The sequence below is a fragment of the Schistocerca nitens genome, chromosome 9 (assembly GCF_023898315.1).
Source record: "Schistocerca nitens isolate TAMUIC-IGC-003100 chromosome 9, iqSchNite1.1, whole genome shotgun sequence".
In the NCBI taxonomy this organism is placed as follows: domain Eukaryota; kingdom Metazoa; phylum Arthropoda; class Insecta; order Orthoptera; family Acrididae; genus Schistocerca; species Schistocerca nitens.
Window position 1 is genome coordinate 280,108,789 of NC_064622.1, and position 22,679 is coordinate 280,131,467.

A 22,679-nucleotide genomic window follows, 5' to 3' on the forward strand; every position below is an offset into this window, starting at 1 on the left:
TGTTAGAAACTAAATTAATATTTCACTATTGTTAGAATTCAAAATACATGCAACTCTATTGTGGGGATTACAAGCCACTGGTTAAGAAAAAGATGCTTCACATTCAGTTATGTTAAACAAAATAAGAAGCTGTTTCATATTCAGTTATGTTAAATAACTGATGAATAGAACAGAACCTTTATTGCTACAAGGCATGTAATACACAATAAATACAGTGAAACACTGGTGACTAGTCAATGATTACAATTGTAGGCCTAAATAGGTATATATAAATGTGCATTTGCCATACGCACACCCTGCTATATCAGATTACCACATTGTATACCTTGATTTGTCACTCCACACAACTTTTCTCCACTGTTCAGTTCTCCAACATTTAAGCTCCTTACACCAAGCAAGTCATTGTTTGGCATTTACCGGCTTGATTTGTGGCTTATGAGCAGCCGCTCGACCATGAAATCCAAGTTCTCTCACCTCCCACCTAACTGTCATAGTACATGCAATGGATCCTGATGCAGCTTGGATGGAATTCCTGTGTAATGGTCTTGGATACATATCTGCCTATTACACATTATGACCCTCTTCGACTGTCGGCGATCTCTATCAGTCAACAGACGAGGTTGACCTGTAGCCTTCTGTGCTGTACATGTCCCTTCATGTTTCCACTTCACTATCACATCAGAAACAGTGGACCTAGGGTTGTTTAGGAGTGTGGAAATCTCACGTACAGACATATGACACAAGTGACACCCAATCACCTGATCCCATTTGAAATGAATGCATTCCGTGGAGTGCCCCATTCTGCTCGCCCATGATGCCTAATGACTACTGAGGTCGCTGATATGGAGTACCTGGCAGTAGGTGGCAGCACAATGCAGCTAAAAACATATGTTTTTGGGGGTGTCCAGATACCTTTGATCACAAAGTGTACCTTCCATACAGTCTATTCATTGATGAATGTTGCATCTTTAGTGACATAGCGATGTGGGACAGTAGTTAGCACATTCGACTCACGTTCAGGAGGACAATGGTTCAATCTCACCTCTGGCAATTCAGATTTAGGTTTTCCATGATTTCCCTAAATCACTTCAGGCAAATGCTGGAATGGTTCCTTTGAAAGGGCCCAGCCAGCTTCCTTTCCCATCCTCTCCTAATCCAATGGGACAATTGAGCTCACTGTTTGGCTCCATCCCCAAAATCAACTAAAGAACCAACCATCTTTAGTGACAAGTTGTCACTCCCCAAATATGCCAAGGGTCTAATTGAGCCCTTCAAAGACTGAAATTACCCTCCAAAGCTTCTACAGAAACAGATTTCTCCTGGCTTGTGGCTCCAGTTACATACCACCTCCCACATTCTCACCATCCAGTCACAAAGAAGCACTTCTCTCATAACTCGGTACCATCGATGACTGGACAACTGAATCATATTCTCCACCAGGGTTTTGATTTTCTCTTGCATTGCCTAGGAATGAGGAAGTCTTAACCACTCTCCTCTCCACCCTTACCTCAGTGCAACTCCACCACCCACCAAACATATACAGTATCATTGTCCATCCCTAATCCACCCTTGCTCCAAACTCTTGCCTCATGGCTCATATCTCTGCAACAGTACTAGATGCAAGACCTGTCACATGATCTGAAAGCTAATCTGTAACCACTGTAACGCTTTCTACATGGGTATGATGACTAACAAATTTCCAGAATGAGATTTTCACTCTGCAGCGGAGTGTGTGCTGATATGAAACTTCCTGGTGGATTAAAACTGTGTGCCGGACCGAGACTCAAACTCAGGACCTTTGCCTCTCGTGGGCAAGTGCTCTACCATCTGAGCTACCTAAGCATGACTCAGAGACAAGGTACTGGCGGAAGTGAAGCTATGAGGACAGGGCGTGAGTTGTGCCTGGGTAGCTCAGATGGTAGAGCACTTGCCCGCGGAAGTCAAAGGTCCCAAGTTCGAGTCTCGGTCTGGCACACAGTTTTAATCTGCCAGGAAATTTTGACTAACAAGTTATCTGTCAACATGAATGGCCACCATCAGTCTGTGGCCAAGAGATACTGGACCACACAACTGCTGAACTTGCTGCCCAACACAATGTGCTTCACTTCAGTGACTGCTTCACATTCTTGCAACACCAGCTTTTCTAAACCTCACAGTTGGTAATTCTCCCTATGACATAGCATTTGTTCAACCTTCTCTGGTCACTGCTCTTCACCTATGTATCCCCTTCCCTGCTCCCCCTCCAGCAGTTCACATGCCTTCTATCATGCCAGCACACAGTCTAGTCTTTTCCCCTCCTGTACTTCTCTCCTCTCCCTTTCTGCTACCTGCCCCCCTTTCCCCTCCCTAAAAATGACTCATGGCTCTGCACTTAGCAGCCCTATCCTGTCTCCAACATATTCCTGCATTCTCTCACAGACAGGACAACACCATCCTCCCATCACTATCCTACTATTCCTCCTCCACCTCACCACATGCTACCTCCTTACCACCACCACCACCCATCCCAGACTGCTGCTCTCATCAGACACAGTAGCTGTTCAGTCAGACTACTGCAGCTGGGACAGTGGCCATGTATGTCTGAATTTCATTTCTTTGGATTTGTGAATAAGAATAATTTTGTGTTGTCTCATTGTCCCTGTAGAGCTACACCATGGGAAGCAAGGATAGGATGTTGTTTGGTGGCCGGTTTCCTATTTCTACAACACAACTGCACACATATATTAATTGGGTTCTTAATTCATAAGAATAAGAAAGCTACTTAACTGAAGCTAGTTGTGGTACAAGCTCTTCTGTAATAGTCTATGTTAGCCTCACTGCTGTTGAAGTAGAAGTCCCACTGTGCACTCTACTCTGGCTGCTAGGTAACGACAGAGCTAGAGGCTGGGCTAACTGTGACTGTGACTTCCACTGGGATGCAGCTACTTACTCAGTGGATGAGTGACTGGGCCCTCCAGTCCATGGAAGCAATTTAAATACTTGTGGTCCAGAGGGTGTTAGTGGCGTGTTGGTTGCCAGTCTATTTGGCCTCTCTCCTGATAGGCAGGTTGCTTGCACCCACTATCAATCTTCTCACAACCTCTTTGCTGCCTGCTGTGCTGGTGTCAGCTTACACCAGCACACTCAACATTTACATTTAGGGGTCACAGAATTCACACAGTATCAGGGAAAAGGTGTGAGGTAGCCCAGAAGTGAGAAGTGAATGTTTTATGTGGCCTCATGTGCAACAAGAAAACTGGGCCATTTTTCTTTGCCAAGGAGACAGGCACAGGAACAATGTACCTATAAATGTTGCAGAACACCTGCAACCAGATCTTCGGTTTTGACAAGATGGTGCTCACACTCACTGGTCACTGGATGTTTAGGAAACTCTGAATGAAACATATCCAATAAGTTGGATTGGACATGATGGACCTGTAAAATGATCTTCATGTTCTCAAACCATTTTATTTTTTTCTCTGGGGCTACATGAAGGACAGGATGTCTGCCACTGTAGTGTGGGATCTCCATACTAGGATTTGGAATACATTGGTACCATACCTCTGAACAAATTGCAGTGTATCTGGATGGAAATCAAATGCACACTTGACATTCTTTGTGTCACAATAGTGATTATGCTGAAATGTTTTGATTTGATGTTTTTTCTTTTCTTTTTTTTTTTTCTCGGAAATTTAACTTGAAGTATCACTTAAGTTTGAGAAGGAAACAAATTTATTTCATTTAATTTTGTGTTAGGAGCAAATTATAAATAGATCATTTCAGTGTAGACACTCTGTACATTCAGCAGTTTGTTTGGTTCTGAAACGTACAATATGTGTTTTTGTATGGTTCAGTTACATAGCAATATTATTTATCCAAGTTTCAAGTTTTTGAAGTGTTTATTTTGTATTCTGTGCTAGTTACTCTTAAATTTTTACAGTGAACTATTGCTGCTCTCTGCCTATAGAACTATTTATGAGGTTATCTCACATGACATGTTGTTTATGTAATACAGGGACAGTCCTAGGGTACACCTGCTTGTATCTCCTTCCATCTACACTGGGCTCTCACACCTTTTTGTTTTATAACTAACCTCTGTTTTCTGTTTTTGAGACATGATAAGAACCCTCTTTAGGATTTCCTAAGGAAACCATAAGCAGCTACTCTGTGAAGCAGCAGCTTATGGTTTACCTTATCAAATTCTTTAGTGAGCTCACAAAATATACTGCATATGCACTTCTTGTTGTTACAAGATTTGTCTATTTTAGTGATTAGTTTATTAATAATGTGCACAGTAGTGTGACCCCTTCTTAAATCCATGTTGCTTATTTTGGATAATATTATGTTTTTTGTTATACATTTTTAACTGATTACAAACTGTTTGCTCTGACATTGATACTAGGTGGAAGTTTTCTATCTCATCTCGTCTGCTCCTTTTGTGGATAATTGAACTTCTGTATATTTCAGCCTGTTATAAATGCAGTCTTCATCAAATGATTGATTTGTTATATAGTAGAGCATTTTATTTTTGTTAGAATTTCATGTCATCCCACAGATTTAAGATTTTTTAAAAGTATTTTATAACACCAACCACTTAATGACAGGATACATGAGTAAATTTAAATTTATCAGACCTATGTTGCATTATATTGGGATTTATGTGAAGAAAAGAGAAGTGCATAGTGCATTTTATTTGAAGTTACAAAGTACCTTTTGATTTCTTCACAGATTTGTCTGGGGTTTGTAATAGTGTCCCCATCAATTTCTAATTTATATTTAAAATGAGTTGTTTTTTCAGCACATACTTCAGTCTTGACAAACTGCCTCACATCTTTTGATTTTTTTATGGCATCTGAGATGTACATACTGTTTAACCCCCATAAAATATTCTGTCGTATCAGTTTACATACAGGTGTTGCTATCCTTAAAGCTAGATGACCAACAATAGCTACCTTGAATGAATTTTCCACTCTGCAGCACAGTGTGTGCTGCTTTGAAACTTTCTAGCATATTGAAATGTGCTGGACTTATACTCAAATCCAGTACTTTACCTTTCATAGTCATTGCACATACTGGATAATATATCTTGGTAAATTCACATCCCCATAATTTCAGTTCTAACAGTACCAGCTTTATACTTCCAAGATCCCATTGATACTCCCCTTCATACCTCGTGACACCAACAATCCAGGAAGAAAGGGTATTGTGGAGAAATATCTTAAGACATAGCTGAGGGGTTGTTTCCAATTCTGTCCTGCAGCAGAGTGGATCACCATTTTGAAGCTTCCTCATACATTGAAACTGTGGAACAGACCAAGACTTGAGCAAGGAACATGCATTTTGTAAGATATGTGCGAAATCTTATGAAAAATTTAGAAACTAAGAGGCTTTTAATTTTCTTTTGGATTTACAGTAAATATCAGTTTCCTGGCTTATTACATATGGAAGATAGTTCAGGGTTTTCATAATAAAACACAGAACCCAATTTTGGGCCTTGAGTAGGAGTCATTGTCTTGGGAAAATTATTTTTTTGTCTTCTATTATAGCTGTGAAGACCACAATTGAACTAAAACATGTTTTACTACAAAAGCGCCCTAACAACAAATGCCATTGTACATGAATTGTTCTTGAGTGTCTGGGATAAAAATCAGGTCAGACTAGCACGGTTCATTGACAAATGAGGGTGATGCAAAAGGCCATTCTTGTTTGACAGGCAAGAGAGTGTAAAACAAACAATAAAAAATTTTATCTGACAGATACTCAAACATAGATACCACACATATTATTATAACCTATAGGGAAAATTTTAAGAACCATCCTTAAGGGCAGGAACTACACTCCTGGAAATGGAAAAAAGAACACATTGACATAGGTGTGTCAGACCCACCATACTTGCTCCGGACACTGCGAGAGGGCTGTACAAGCAATGATCACACGCACGGCACAGCGGACACACCAGGAACCGCGGTGTTGGCCGTCGAATGGCGCTAGCTGCGCAGCATTTGTGCACCACCGCCGTCAGTGTCAGCCAGTTTGCCGTGGCATACGGAGCTCCATCGCAGTCTTTAACACTGGTAGCATGCCGCGACAGCGTGGACGTGAACCGTATGTGCAGTTGACGGACTTTGAGCGAGGGCGTATAGTGGGCATGCGGGAGGCCGGGTGGACGTACCGCCGAATTGCTCAACACGTGGGGCGTGAGGTCTCCACAGTACATCGATGTTGTCGCCAGTGGTCGGCAGAAGTTGCACGTGCCCGTCGACGTGGGACCGGACCGCAGCAACGCACGGATGCACGCCAAGACCGTAGGATCCTACGCAGTGCCATAGGGGACCGCACCGCCACTTCCCAGCAAATTAGGGACACTGTTGCTCCTGGGGTATCGGCGAGGACCATTCGCAACCATCTCCATGAAGCTGGGCTACGGTCCCGCACACCGTTAGGCCATCTTCCGCTCACGCCCCAACATCGTGCAGCCCGCCTCCAGTGGTGTCGCGACAGGCGTGAATGGAGGGACGAATGGAGACGTGTCGTCTTCAGCGATGAGAGTCGCTTCTGCCTTGGTGCCAATGATGGTCGTATGCGTGTTTGGCGCCGTGCAGGTGAGCGCCACAATCAGGACTGCATACGACCGAGGCACACAGGGCCAACACCCGGCATCATGGTGTGGGGAGCAATCTCCTACACTGGCCGTACACCACTGGTGATCGTCGAGGGGACACTGAATAGTGCACAGTACATCCAAACCATCATCGAACCCATCGTTCTACCATTCCTAGCCCGGCAAGGGAACTTGCTGTTCCAACAGGACAATGCACGTCCGCATGTATCCCGTGCCACCCAACGTGCTCTAGAAGGTGTAAGTCAACTACCCTGGCCAGCAAGATCTCCGGATCTGTCCCCCATTGAGCATGTTTGGGACTGGATGAAGCGTCGTCTCACGCGGTCTGCACGTCCAGCACGAACGCTGGTCCAACTGAGGCGCCAGGTGGAAATGGCATGGCAAGCCGTTCCACAGGACTACATCCAGCATCTCTACGATCGTCTCCATGGGAGAATAGCAGCCTGCATTGCTGCGAAAGGTGGATATACCCTGTACTAGTGCCGACATTGTGCATGCTCTGTTGCCTGTGTCTATGTGCCTGTGGTTCTGTCAGTGTGATCATGTGATGTATCTGACCCCAGGAATGTGTCAATAAAGTTTCCCCTTCCTGGGACAATGAATTCACTGTGTTCTTATTTCAATTTCCAGGAGTGTATATCATTCAGCCTCTTATGCATCTGTTCCATAGAGGTTGTGCTGATAAAATGAGACAAATAACAGCTGCCACAGAAGAGTACAGCTAAACATTTTTTCACGCTTGCTAAGCAAATGGAACAGGAAGTAACCATAATAAATGATAAAAAGTATCATCTCCTAAGCACTTCACAGAAATTATCAGAGTGTAGGTATATATGCAGAAGGGGGAAAATGTATTGCTAGATGGGCAAGATTTCCATCATATTTGAAGATTCCTCTGCATGATGTGTGCTTGTTTATGTTCTCTTTAATTGCTTTGCCTCTGAAGATACAATAATTGTGTAAAATGACGGGAAGTCAAATTATGCTAAATAAGCCTGAAATTGGCAGTTTCTATTGGAAGTAACATACAGCAATAGAAAGACTAATCATCACTTTTCATCTTTCAACAGATGCCATTAACTCAAATAAAAGTCTGCAAATGCTGCCATCATTGGAAGTTCTCTCTCTCAAAAGAAATTTGTTTGAAACTCTAGGGAGTAATTTCTTTGAATGGCTGGAAGGCTCCCCATTGAGATACCTAAATCTTGAGGGTTGTAATAAAATTGTGAAGATTGATCCAGGTAAAATTTCTGTTTATTTTTAGCAAGCAGAATATTTTCAGTTACTAGCTTTCTATATGATATTGTCTAAAATCAGTATTCCCTTATTTAGTTTATCTATAAGTATCAATGAATGCTGTTCACTACACGTACTATATACAAACAGAAGATAAGGAAACAAAATTAATAATATAATATGCAGTGAGAAAGGGAATCACATTAAAAAAATGTCATGTTTTATAGTGAGCAGAAAAGTTTGCAGATGATGTTTAGTATCAAGGTTTTAGTATTCAAACTTATTCTTTTGGAGAGACTGAAAGAACAGGTTCTACTGCAGAAAGTTAGAAGGAGATAGTAAACAGAAGTTACACCATTGACGATCCAGCACCCAGGTGATGGGAGAGAAAAGGTCAGTGGGTGAAAAAGATGGCAAAGTTCAGGAAAATTAATCCCATTATGAGATTACTCATCACTCGGAAAGAAAGTACTGACTGCACTAAAACATGCAATTGAATAATTTGTGGTGTTCACCAACAGATGTCATGTTGGTACCTCTTCAAAGAGCTAGGCATTTTAGGTGGACCATCACAACAATATTTTCATTAATGAAATTTGTCATAAATAACGTATAACAATTTGAGAAGAACAGTGATGTCCACACCTACAACACTAGATGATCTTTATTACCCACTGTTAAAGCTATCAGTGGCTCAAAGAGGAGTTCAGTATGTACCATTAGAAATTTTTGACCATTTAACCAATAACATAAAATGTCTGATAGATAGTGATGCAAGTTTTAATCTAACTTAAAATCATTTAACATGGAGAACTCCTTCTACACCACTGACAAATTTCTACTTGAAAACTGGTAGCAAGTGAAAGAAATCTTTTTTAAATTTTAGGTGCATAAGTATGAATAAAATCATAATGTGTTCATTAGTGTTAACATTAACCATGTATCCATATCCTGTAAATCACACACTGGCAATGTTAAAGGATAGTTTGGATAAAACAAAAAGTATATATTTAAATAAATGTGTGTCTTTACCTAAATTAACATGGAAACTATGTATGACTGAAGACATTAAATGAATAAAGGCCAGGTAAATGGTGAGAGAAAAGATGCAGCGCATGTAGGAGAACAACCTCCAATTTTTGGAATTTGGAAGATCTTGGTTTCTAGTAACCAACCAGGTAACTTTACATAACATTAATTGCACTAAGTGTCAATTACCCAGACATTAATTATGAATGAGTAGAATTAATTATTAGGCACTGTGACTGTCATTCCACTTACTGCAAGTGTTCTTTGCTCACATGTATTTCTTATTTGCGAAAACCTTATATCTGTTAAGCTGTTATTTTTGCAGCCATTTTGTTCTTAATTTGTTATAAGCACTTCACTTCATTCTTACAAAGAGCATTAAGTGGATAAGGTACTCATATATTTCATGAGTCTACATCTTACTCTGCCATGACAAAGCCCAAACCCTTGAATGACACTGAACTGACAAAAGTGCACATTTTGAAATGAAAAATTTGGAAACCCATGGGCATTATATTCTCTCTGGCATATTCACAAAACCTTTGGCACTTGAATAGTGAATTTATACTTATATTTATTGAACATTCATGTAATATGGAGAATATATAAGTCTTATAAACGGCCTTCGAAGAATCTGAAAGTATCGAGCACTCTTTGGCAACTGACTAATAATGTTGCTGATCTATCATATGTTTTAAAGCAATAGTCTTGTAGGATATATGAAAAACATGACATTTATTGGCTGTGAAGAAAAATTCTGATGTCATTTCAATAGTTGATTTGGTAATTGCTGTATTGGGCCTGCAGATACACATAATTTCACAAACAAAATTTCTGCCACTTTATGGATTCTTTGCATTATGGAGTGTAATGTTAAGGCAGAGCTGTCATTACTAGACGTGGGCCTATTGGGAGTAGTATGAGGGTGGTCCCATAAGTACCTGACCCAACAAAGAAAACACAAAAATTTTGGAAAAAAATGTATTTATTTTTCAATATAACCTCCTTTCAGCTCTATACATTTTTTCCCAGCAATGTTCAATAAGTTTGATCCCCCTTTTATAATGAGAACTGTCCAACTCCTCTAAATAGTCATTAAATGCAGACATCCCATCTTCATTTGTTGAAAATCTTCATTTGTTAAAAATCTTCGACCACCGAGCCATTTTTTTTTCAAGTTTGGGAACGGAAAATGTCTGAGGGGGCTAAATCTGTCGAATAGGGTGCATGAGGTAGCAATTCCAATTTCAAATTCATTAATTTTGGCCATTGCAATAACAGGCTTGTGAGCTGGTGCAGTGTGCTGAAGAAATAACACTTTCTTCTTTGCCAAATGCGGCCATTTTTGCTTGATTTCTTCACCAAAACATTGCAATAAGTTCACTTAACACTCACCATTGATAGTTTTTCTTTTTTCAATGTAGTCAATGAAAATTATCCTACCCGCATTGCAAAAAACTGACGTCATGACCTTGCCTGCAGATGAAACGGTCTTCATCTTCTTTGGGGTCGGTTCTCCAATTGGTGTCCATTCTTTTGATTGTTCTTTTGGATCAGGAGTGAAGTGGTGGACCCATAGTTATGAAACGATGCAAAAAATTAGCTTTTTTGCTGTGAAACTTTGCTAAACACTGAATTGAAACATCTTCGCGACACTGTTTTTGCTCGAGTGTGAGCAATCGCAGCACAAACCTTGCACACAGTTTTCTCATGTCCAAATTTTCGCATATCACACTTTTTGAAATGCTTACTATTTCTGCTAGCTGTCAGTTGATGATCATCCAGTACCACTTTGCGGATTTTCTTCACCATTTCTGGAGTCATCACCTCATTTGGTCAACCACTCATTTAATCTCAGCTACCCAATATCTTACGGCTGTCAATGAAGCAGACTCTCCTATAGTAGAATCTAGCTCAGCTTTAATATTGGTTGTGCTGAGGCTTTTTAAAAAATAATGTTGTATCTCATAACGATGGCCAATTTTCTCCTTTTTCACAAGTTCGCTCACAATATTCACCATTTATGGCTGCCAAACAAATACTAAACAATGTGGCTTCTTCAAACTTGAAACATATGCTTCATGGATCACATAATTTCTAATCCAGAGATATTTTTCAACAACAACTTCCATCTCTCGGTCAGGCTGCCTTCCTCTAATGTACATCTACGCCTAAATCCATATTGTGCTAACCACTGTGAAGTGTATGGAAGAGGGTAGTTCCCAGTGTATCAGTTATTAGTGCTTCTTCCCATTCCATTCACTTAAAGGGTGTGGGAAGAATGATTGCTCAACTGTCTCTGAGTGCACTGTAATTAGTGTGATCTTGTATTTGCTATCCCTTCAGAAGTAATCATGGGAAGTTGTAGTATATTCACAGATTTATCACTTTAAGTTGGTTCTTGAAACTTTGTAAGTGAGATTTCATGGGATAGTTGTCTTATCCTCAAGCACTTGACAGTTCAGTTTTTCAGCATTTCTGTGACAGTACCTCATGGGTTAAACAAACCTGTAAACATTTTTGTGCCTTTCTTTATACACACTTGGTATCCCTTGTTAGTTCTACTTGGTACAGGTTCCACTAACATGAGCAATATTCTAATGTGGGTCACATGAAAGTTTTGTAAGCAACCTTCTTTGTAGAATGATTTCCTAGTATTCTGCCAATGAACTGAAACCAGCTACATACTTTACCTGCAGTCGAACCTATGTGATCATTCCATTTCAAATCCCTATAAACTGTGACATTCAGGTATTTTGGGGGTGTCTAGGTGACTGATTCCAGCTGTGATACACTAACTGAGGTTGTAGTCATAGGAAACAATGTTTCATTCATATTCTGAAGCACAAAATTTTATATTTTTGAATATTTAAAACAAGTTACCTAGATTTCCACCACTTTTGAATCTTGTAACTATATAACTGAATATTTGCACAGCTTTTATCAGACAGTACTTCATTACAGATAACTCCATAAACTGTGAAAGTCTGAAGTTACTATCAATATCCAAGATAATGTGCTCTTTCCTCCCTGTCAAGAAATACTCACTCCAGTCACAAATTTTGCTTCATATCCCAGATGTATGTTTTCAGTAATAAGAATAGGTGTGGTACTGAGTCAAATGTGTATTGGAACTCAAGAACTACTGCATCTTTCTGGCTGCTTTGACCCATTGCTTTCAGGATTCTGTATGAGAAAAACATGAGTTGGGTTTCACATCATTGATGTTATTCGAATCCATGCTAGATGGCACAGATGAAATTTCTGTTTGATATATCTCATTACATTTGAGCTTAGAATATGTTCTAAGTTTCTACAACAAATGGATATCAAGAGTACCGGTCAGTAGTTTTATGGATTACTTTGACTATCCTTCTTGTTGACCAGTGTGACATATACTGGACAGTTTTCTGTTCAATAGACTTATGGAATATATATGATTAAAATGGCAGCTATCCCACTTGTAAATTCTGTATGGAATGTGATGGGGATCCTGTGGAGCCTTATCCTGTGGAGCCTTGTTTAATTTTAGCAGTTGTATCTGCCTCTTAGTGTCACTGACATTAATAGCTATATTACTGATATTTGTAGAGGTGTGAGAGGGGAACTGTGGCATTACTTGTGTATCTTCCTTAGTCAAGAAACTTTTTGAAGGTCAGCATTTCTGATTCTGGTTTCCTGTGTCATCCATTAACAGCCATTGCCAGAGGTGAAAGAAGTGATAAGTGAGATATAAAAATCTGAAGACTGACCAGGGGCTGAACCAGAGACCTACATGGAGTTGTGGTAATTCCAGTCATAACGATGATATGGGAGAGGATAGAAACCACCAACAAGTGATTCAGTACCAAAAACTTTAGTGAAATGGAGGAGAACAAGTCAACTGAACAACTCATAAGGGGGTAGATGCAGGGTGCAATTGCGGGCTGGGCGTGAAGGAACATATATGCAGATGTAGCCTTTATCTGTAGTGGTGGCAATTTCAAGACAATGATGTAGTGTGAATGTTTTGAAGTGAATTTGGATCAGCTTCTGTTATTCTAATTGATACGGGGTCTAAATGATTTCAGTGGCCTTCACAAATGGTGGCACTCCTTCCTCTAGTAGTAACACTGGTTCAGAGCTATCCTCCGCCAGACAATATTCCTTCTGAAGTTTATCTTATATCTTCAGAGATGTTGGAAGTCGGAAATGCCATCCAGTATTCTGCACACAATTTTATTGAGGATTGGTTCTGGTGATTGTGATTGGTAGGGAAGATAATTAACAAGCTGGAAAGAACAATTGGGTAATGTGAGAAGTATATGCACAGTGATTGTCTTAATAGAATTGCATACGAGGTGTGGCTAGAAAAAAACCGGACTAGTACTGGTGAAACAATAAAACGAATGCAATAAGGCTGAAAGTCGCATGGTCTGTCACGTGACTCTCGCTCCACCTACTGCTCGAGTTTCATCTGCCTCCTGCACTCAGTCTGCCCGTGGCGTCTGTTTTAAGTAGTTGACGTTTTGTCTGTGCGTCAGAAAATGTTGAGTGTACAGAAAGAACAGCGTGTTAACATCAAATTTTGTTTCAAACTAGGAAAATCTGCAAGTGAAACGTTTGTAATGTTACAACAAGTGTACGGCGATGATTGTTTATCGCGAACACAAGTGTTTGAGTGGTTTAAACGATTTATAGATGGCCACGAAGACACCAGTGATGACACTCGCACTGGCAGACCATTGTCAGCAAAAACTGATGCAAACATTGAAAAAATCGGTAAACTTGTTCGACAAGATCGCCGTTTAACAATCAGAGGAGTGTCTGAGTTAACAGTAGTTGACAAGGAAAGTGTCGAACAAGTTTACCGATTTTTTCAATGTTTGCATCAGTTTTTGATGACAATGGTCTGCCAGTGCGAGTGTCATCACTGGTGTCTTCGCGGCCATCTTTAAATCGTTTAAACCACTCAAACACTGGTGTTCGTGATAAACAATCATCGCTGTACACTTGTTGTAACATTACAAACGTTTCACTTGCAGATTTTCCTAGTTTGAAACAAAATTTGATGTTAACACGCTGTTCTTTCTGTACACTCAACATTTTCCGACGCACAGACAAAACGTCAACTACTTAAAACAGACGCCACGGGCAGACTGAGTGCAGGAGGCAGATGAAACTCGAGCAGTAGGCGGAGCGAGAGTCACGTGACAGGCCACGTGACTTTCAGCTTTATTGCATTCGTTTTATTGTTTCACCAGTACTAGTCCGGTTTTTTTCTAGCCACACCTCGTATGTGCCTGACATCATACGAATGGGAAGAAAGTGGGCTAGATGAGGTTCTAAATGTGTTGGATACTTTTCAGTGTTCTCTCACATAACATCAGAGGTGTATAAGCATTGCAAATTTTGACACAGCAATCGAAGAATTTTCATGAGAAGAGAAAGTGAATTTTATATGCAAGTAGGCTGATGAAGACTTTTCAAGTATGTATTTATTATTGATAGAAGAAGCAGTACATAACAGGAATAGCTTAAAAGAGAAATTATTTTATACTTACACAGTAAAATTGCATGTTAATGGCCTGATGTGATAATTCAAGATTGAGGTGAACAGAAGCATTAACAACTGGCAGGTGAACTATTGCATTATATGTTCCAAGATATATTAAATAAAACAATATGTTACTGGATCAGTTAGTAATAAATAAGTAAGGAAGATAGAATGAAATTCTGTAAATTGTTCTAGAAATAAAGTAACTATTTGTTCCAGAAATGAGCAACAGTATTTGATGTGTGTATCTTTACCAACAACCAATATATGAAGAACAAGACAGGGGTTAGAGAATAATATCTCATACAATGCTTCCAAAATGAAATATAGTAAGATCCCTGTGCTATGATGCCTGGAGTTGGTTCTGAATGTCAGTGCCTGATGGATTCTATTGGTTGTTAGTACACTCACAAGTGGACATCATTGTAGAGAAGGCAGAATCTACCATCATCATTAAACAAAACTTTGCATAAATTATTAATTCTTCAGCTGTGTATTTCATTAAATCCTATTCACTAGGCTGATTGATGATGAGTAGTGAGAGGATTCTTGGCAGGCTTCCACTATGCATGTAGTCTACTTTAAAGAATATGGACCTAGTTAACGTTCTATGTGTAACATGAGTCCTAATTTTTGGTGCAGTTGATGTGAAAGCAGCAATGTCTACTCATCAGGTCCACCAACTGAAGTGGACATTTATGTGCTACTGACACCTACAGTGAGTGCAAGGATAATGTGAACCTTCCTTGAGCAACTGCACAAAAATCTCTTGTTAGGAGGTACACATTTTTATGTTCAATGAATTTTTTAATGGAACCTACAGCATCACATTTTGAATTATTGTCTTTATTGCCAAATATAGCTAATTTTTGTGTTATGAAACATTTTGTACTTCAGTCTGAGCAAACTTGTCATTATACACAAAATTCATGTCCCTTTACAAATAAAATCAGGTGCATATTGTCTATGGTGCTGCAAATGGAAAAGATTTTCCACAAATTTTTCGAGGCACATTATTTATTAACTCATAAAACACTTTTTCAGAAATCTAAGGGTAAAGTAATGCTCAGAACTTCTTCATGTGCCGTATGAGTCTCAGAAGAGGTAGCACCATTTTTATTTTGTGAACTGTTCCAGGTATCAAAATGAGGCTTTTGATGGTTGACAGTAAGCTAAGGGGTACATAATGTTTTCTACAGATAATGCTGTAAACTTTAATATCGACTGAGATATTGCAAGAAGTATCCTTTTTTTTTTTTTTCATGGAACTGTATACTTTTCATTATTGCATCAGTAGCTCATGGAAATATAATTTCATGATAAGCACTTGTTAATGTTGACCTTGAAACCCTTCACAAAAATATCTGAGAAATGTACTAAATTTGGAAAGCAATGCAGCCACAGTCAGCTATTGAAGTGTAAACACCACCAAGCAGAACTCTGATGCCAGTCTCTGCCACTGTATGCAGAAAAACAGGCCTATCTACCAAGATAAAACCTTATTTCCTATATGACACAGATACAGGGTCAGCTATGATACCTGTTGCAGCACTTGTTAGCATTTGTTACATCATATGGGACTTATGAAAACTATTTCAAACATCTGTATATTTCTGGGTTTTTGTGGAAAGAATTACAGTTACTTCAGGCAATTTTCCATTTAAATCCTCCCTGTTGTTGCTTATTTGTTGAAAACCAAAACAGAAATGTTGGTTTTCATACTTCATAATGATAGAAGAGTCTTATTTTTTCTTTTCACAAAAGCCTACTGAATTAAATTTCTTAGACTTTGTGGAGCAAATAACAGTGGCCCAGAGAACAGAGTTCCAGGGTAAAAAGAAATACAGCATAGAAAAGGAAATACAGTACTAATCTGGCTATAGTAGGTGTTGAAGGTGACCACCATTCATCATTTGGTACTTTTCAGCTCTGGTCAGCAAGTTGCTGAAGGCAGTTCAAAGCTGGACTGCTAGAATTCCTGCAATGTCCTCTGAAATGTTCTGCTGCAGTTCTTGAAGACTATGAGGGTTGTTGCAATATGTCTTGGACTTAAGAGCCCATCACACAAAGTAATTGCACACTGACAGATCAGGTGACCTGGGTGGCTAGCTAGGGCTGCGAACACTCTGACCTCTGCTATAATCTCTGTCAGATGTGAAGATTGTGTAAATGTGCTCCAAGGTTTGACGGGTTGTATGGGCAGTTGCTCCATCCTGTTGGAAGTAATTGTACATCTTTTCCTCCTCCATTAATGTTGCCACAAATGGTTTCAAAATGTTGGCAATGTAATGTGTCGAAGTCAGCATCTGATAAAAGAAGGTGGGACCAATAATGTGATGTGAAGATAGTATGCACCAAGCTCCAATCTTCTGCTAATGCAGTGGTGTTTCATGGAAGTTATTGGAAGTTATGTGTATCCTTCACCCCCCAGAACCTGTGAGTTGACATAACCACTCAAGTGAAATGAGGCTTCATCAGACATAAACAATAGATCCATGTACAAGCCATTCATTGTTATCTCAGTGAAGAACCACTCACAAAACAGGAGCCTCTACTGATTTCAATGCATGAACAACAGACACTTGGTGGGGAAGCATGTGCAATTCCAGCTGGAGAATACGTCTGCATGGTTGATTTGCTATGTCAGTCTCATGCGACAGGTATCAGGTTGATTTGGTAGAATTCTGAAGTATTTTGTAGTCAACTGCAGCCACATTTGCTGGTGTGCGGGCACATTTTGGAGTTAAAATTGAAACAAATGAGTCCTTGGTAACAATTATTTTTAGTCTTATTGACCAGGGTTCAACACTTTTAAGAGTGCCTTCATCAGAATTAAAACAATTAAAATGGCCTATAACATAGTTACAAATGTATAGGAAAAGACATTTTTTATTTTAAAAAAGGTATAAGTACTGACTAACAATAAAAGACAGAGGCAGTACTTACATGTCACATATAAAATAATTAACAGGCCAGAAGGGCATTAGTCACAAAATATATAAAGAGGATGCATGAAGGCAAGCCACTATGGGCTGCTCGTACCTGTACAGCCACAGGTTGCAACGGACTGAGGTGCCTGCATTAACAAGTGCGGCCAGGTGAACCTGACATTGCATCAAGAGTGCCATCTACTAGCTGCAGGTACAACTTGGCTACTTAACATTCAAGTGTAGACAGATGAAAATTATAATGAATATTGTTCAGTGCATAATGTAAAAAGCAATATTTTGTTATATATGTTATAGGCCATTTTAATTGTTTTAATTCTAATGAAGGAACTCTTAGAAGTGTTGAAACCTGGTCAATAAGACTAAAAACAATAGTGACCAAGATCTCATTTGTTTAAATTTAGAAATGGTCACTGAACCAAGCAGCCATGTTTAAAACTTTGACATTTTGGAATGTTTTTTGACTTGTTCAAAACAGATTCTGTCTGATGCTGTTTTTGGACTAAAGCTTGCATGGTACTCTTTATTGACACTTTGATGCCATTAAACTTCTCAGGAAACACCTGACACACCATTTCCATGACTTCGTTGTCACATAACTTTTTGCAGTGAATTCCCTCTGCTCCACTGTACCATCATCCCCTTTCCACTGGTCTACTCACACTAACACAGCCTGCACTATGCTCTGAATCAATGTGGATTATGTGACGGGCATACAAGTGATGCATGCACCACACGATGGGGTTATGTGCATCCACTCACATCCAGACACATAGACACATCCACTCTTCTGAGCACTTTTATTTGCCCCACCCTGTGTGTGTGTGTCAAAGAGAGAGAGAGAGAGAGAGAGAGAGAGAGAGAGAGAGACATCTGACTTGACTTACCTTTCCCTAGAGGTGCCTGAATGCTTCATACAACTAAAATGCTTCTTGCTGTCAGACAAATGTTTCTATAGATACTGTCTGAAATTGTAATTAGGTGCCATACACTTTAAATAAACAAAAAATTATATTCTGTATTATGAAAAGGATAATTGCTACTCACCATATAATGGAGATGCTGAGTCACAGATAGGCACAACAAAAAGCGATCTTTCCGACAGTCTTTTTGTTGTTCCTATCTGTGACTCAGCATCTCCACTATCTGGTGAGTAGCAACTATTCTTTTCATAATATTGTTACATTCTATCCATTGTTTAAAAATTATATTCAGAATGCTTGCAAGATGTCACCCACATAATAAATACTTTTTTTAACAAAATGCAATTTTACACTTTACTTAAGTATATGCTCAAATTGTTTATCATCAATGGAAAGGCACATATACAGTCACCATTTGAGAGATAAATGAACAAATGAAAGTATACTGGACTGTGTGCCATTACATGCTTTGGCAATTTGACAGCATATATAATCTAGTGTATTTGGGTCTTAGAAAGAAATCAAGAGAAGTCAAACCAGGGGACGTGGTTGGCCACTGTATGCAGTAGTTCATCCTTTCCAATGATGGAGCCTGGGGTCAGAGCTCTACATGGTGACACTCTCACCACAATAGGTGACTCTGGCCTCAATTCTTTCCAATGTTGGTACATTACTTGCTTTTTTCTCATGCTATGTTTCTGTGTCAGTATAAACAAGCACTTGAAATTGTAGTTTCAACAACTAATGAATGCAGTTAAAAAAAAGCCCTTGTTCCAATGTCTTGGTTGATACCAGAGTTCAGAGCATTATTCATACAACACATTGTGTGCCCCTCAGCATGCTATCAATTGTGTAAAAACTCATTTTGATATCTGGAACTGTTCATAAAATAACAGTTACATCTTATGAGTCTCATGCTGTATATGTCAAAATAGATATTTAAGTAAGAACATCAAAAACCAGTATTTATTTCTCACAGACATCAGATGATAGAGATTTTACAATACATGCTCAACAAAATTTTTTGATACATTGTTGCCAGAGCAATGAGTTGATGCCAGTGTGCCATAGTTGAAATTTTTCTTGTTTCTTGAATAAAACGTTATGATTTATGATACATAACAAAGAGTTTTCCTTGCAACTAACTGAAACCCTCAGCTGCCGACAGGTGGATGGGCAAATGTCTATAAGGTACATTACATATGTAGAATTGTAGACGGTTGGGAATGTGAGTCTCACGGGAAGCATGCAAGGGATAAGTCCCTACAGTCACGCTGTTCATCTGTGTCCTCGGTGGCTCAGATGGATAGAGCGTCTGCCATGTAAACAGGAGATCCCGGGTTCGAGTCCTGGTCAGGGCACACATTTTCAGCCGTCCACATTGAGGTATATCAACAACACCTGTTGGCAGCTGAGGGTTTCAGTTAGTTATCATTTATTCCAGGGAAAAGCTGCACGGTCATCAACAGTATTCATTTCTTTCGAGAGCAGTTACTGTCTTCATATATATAGACTAAAATGGTTCCTCTTATAATGTATCATAGTTGGAACTGTACAGGAGTCAGCCAATGATTCACCACTGCAAAGGAGAGCTGACACTCAAATTACCACTTACTGAATATTGAGAAGAGAAATTATTAAAGTAGTGGAACTATGAAAACATCTTGGAGACATTTTAGAAAGTTCCACAAACTTCTGTCACCTGACTGTGAGATGCACATTTATTGCAAAGTCACTGTCATCAAAACGAAAATGATAAATAAAAACTAGATTGGTCAATATTTAGATGTGAGCAGTTGAAACTGAGCAACCATTTGACATCTTCATAGTTTCTTTTTATGTGGACTCAGTAGCATTTACCAGGATATTTCTCTATAATTCAAGATTGTTCTGAGTTAACGTAAGTACATTTGATGCAGGCTGTAATGGGGAGCTTGCATTGTGCCATAATTTGTATGATGCATGTCCTCTGGGCTGTTGCATCTGCCAATTAGCTGCCTATAATTTATACATGCACATGCACAAAGCAGAACATCACTTCCTTCTTTTGACACTGTAAGAAAGGAGGATGTCATTAATGGACTAGCCTGGTTTCTCTCCTGGGTATATGCACTGGATGGTTTGCAGAACACCCAGTGAATCAACAGTAGATGAAGAATTTCACATCGCAAGTACATCCAATGTTCTTCAGTTAAAACTGCTACATTTATTATCATGTTAGCCTGTAAAATGAGTAAATTGATGTACTGACTGATGTACTGGAAATGTCAAAGAATGCACAAGTTTAAAATTCCCATTAAATCAACCAGATTTTAATTTTTCAGGGTTTCCATAAATAAAGGATGATTGCTTATACAGACCAAGACTACTCCTTTCCACTGTGTTCCTCCATACTACAGCAATGCTAAAAATGCCATTTAAACAAATACAAGTAAATACTGCATTTGTAAAATGCAAAGTACTGATACATAGAGCAGTAAGAGAAATTGCATGCGTAGGATAATTTAGCAGATTCTTATAACAATTTTTATGTTTATTCCTATAACTGGATGAAATGCAAGCAGAAGCTGTAGTAAAATAAAAATGTCTTTAACAATTCCATGTTGAGCTTGTCTGTTTTCACAGTAGCAAAATAATAAAACATTTTTCAGGAGTTCTTCTTCCAGTCAAAGACAGTTTGTGGATTCTGGAGCTAGCATATACCAATATGAATGAACATAATCTGACAAATATTCTGTCCTCTAACTTGACAGAGTTAAAAGCACTGGGTTTGAAATCACTTGGTTTGCAAGATGTACCAAGAAGTGCACTTGAAATGGTGAATGGTTCACTTGAAGTACTTTCACTCCAAAACAACCCTCTAACATATGTCTGTAGGTAAGTAAATTTTCTGCAATTTGACCAGAATTAAATACTTTGTTGTAAGATTTATAATGCAGTTAAGACTTGAAACAGTGTTAAATAAACTAAAATATACTGTGTTGTCTTGCATTATTTGCTACACTTATGAATCTACAGAAAACACAAACACATAAGTTATGTAGTTGAAAATAACAATGAAACACAGAAGAGTCAGTACAACCAACAAGTGTGAGTGAGTGATAGCCATATGTATGCATTTATATATATAGCATATTACATGCCATTGGTGCTTTTCACATATTATAATGAAAAATGATGCCATTATATAGTCATCACATTCATGTCATCAGAAATCTCTTTTAATGATGAAGAATGGGATAAATAGATTACCTGAGTTGATAGCTAAAAATGTAAGGCAAAAGAGTTGTGGGGGTGGGGTGGGAAACACTATCCCCCAAGGCAAAATTCCTGTAATTGCAGGTGTGAGGGGTAAGCCTTTTGACTGTAGTGCTAAAGTAGTCTGTCATTCAGACAGTGAACTGCTTGCCATATATGAAGGCCTGCATTACTTTCAGGACAATGGCTGATCATCTTAGTCTACACAGCTCATTGTCCCCATCAAAAACCCATCAACTGGTTCTGTCCCTGGTTCCACCAGCTGGATTATATCACTCAATTTACTGTCAATGTCACATATTAAGGGTGCAGAAAATATCATTGTTGACCACCTGTCCAGAATATCGATGACCACATCACACATAGACTATGGCCAACTCACTGATGCATAATCTGACAATCAGCAGATCACAGTCCTACTCCACAACCTGAACACTGGACTAAGCCCGGAACACCACTGCTTTTAGGGCATGACATTATTTGCTTTGTGGCATCACATTATTTAATAAGTTATTTATAAACAAAGTATTGTATACCAGGAGTAAATCTAATGACTGTCTCTAAGTAGAAGTCTGTAAATGTACGTGTATATGAATTAGCTTATTTTAAATTGATCTAAACTTGTAAATATATCTAAAAACAAAGATGATGTGACTTACCAAATGAAAGCGCTGGCAGGTCGATAGACACACAAACAAACACAGACATACACACAAAATTCAAGCTTTTGTAACCAATGGTTGCTTCGTCAGGAAAGAGGGAAGGAGAGGGAAAGACGAAAGGATGTGGGTTTTAAGGGAGAGGGTAAGGAGTCATTTCAATCCCGGGAGCGGAAAGACTTACCTTAGGGGGAAAAAAGGACGGGTATACACTTGCACACACACATATATCCATCCACACATATACAGACACAAGCAGACATATTCAAAGGCAAAGAGTTTGGGCAGAGATGTCAGTCGAGGTGGAAGTGCAGAGGCAAAGATGATGTTGAGTGACAGGTGAGGTATGAGTGGCGGCAACTTGAAATTAGTGGAGATTGAGGCCTGGTGGATAACAGGAAGAGAGGATATATTGAAGGGCAAGTTCCAATCTCCGGAGTTCGGATAGGTTGGTGTTAGTGGGAAGTATCCAGATAACCCAGACAGTGT

General features: G+C 39.1%; 2 protein-coding genes across 4 annotated transcripts in view; one reads left to right on the top strand and one right to left on the bottom strand.

The window, feature by feature from the left end:
• The window catches only part of LOC126203195 (dynein axonemal intermediate chain 7-like), a 764,826-nt gene that overhangs the window by 390,060 nt on the left and 352,087 nt on the right, over nucleotides 1–22,679 (bottom strand). The gene's annotated exons all lie outside the window — the stretch shown is intronic.
• LOC126203194 (toll-like receptor 13) overlaps nucleotides 1–22,679 on the top strand; it is a 224,740-nt gene that overhangs the window by 109,409 nt on the left and 92,652 nt on the right. For all 3 annotated transcript variants that reach the window (XM_049937436.1, XM_049937437.1, XM_049937438.1), the window contains 2 exons: nucleotides 7,672–7,842; nucleotides 20,925–21,150. In XM_049937436.1, the coding sequence (XP_049793393.1) occupies nucleotides 7,672–7,842; nucleotides 20,925–21,150 (397 nt within the window). The remainder of the gene's footprint in view (nucleotides 1–7,671; nucleotides 7,843–20,924; nucleotides 21,151–22,679) is intronic.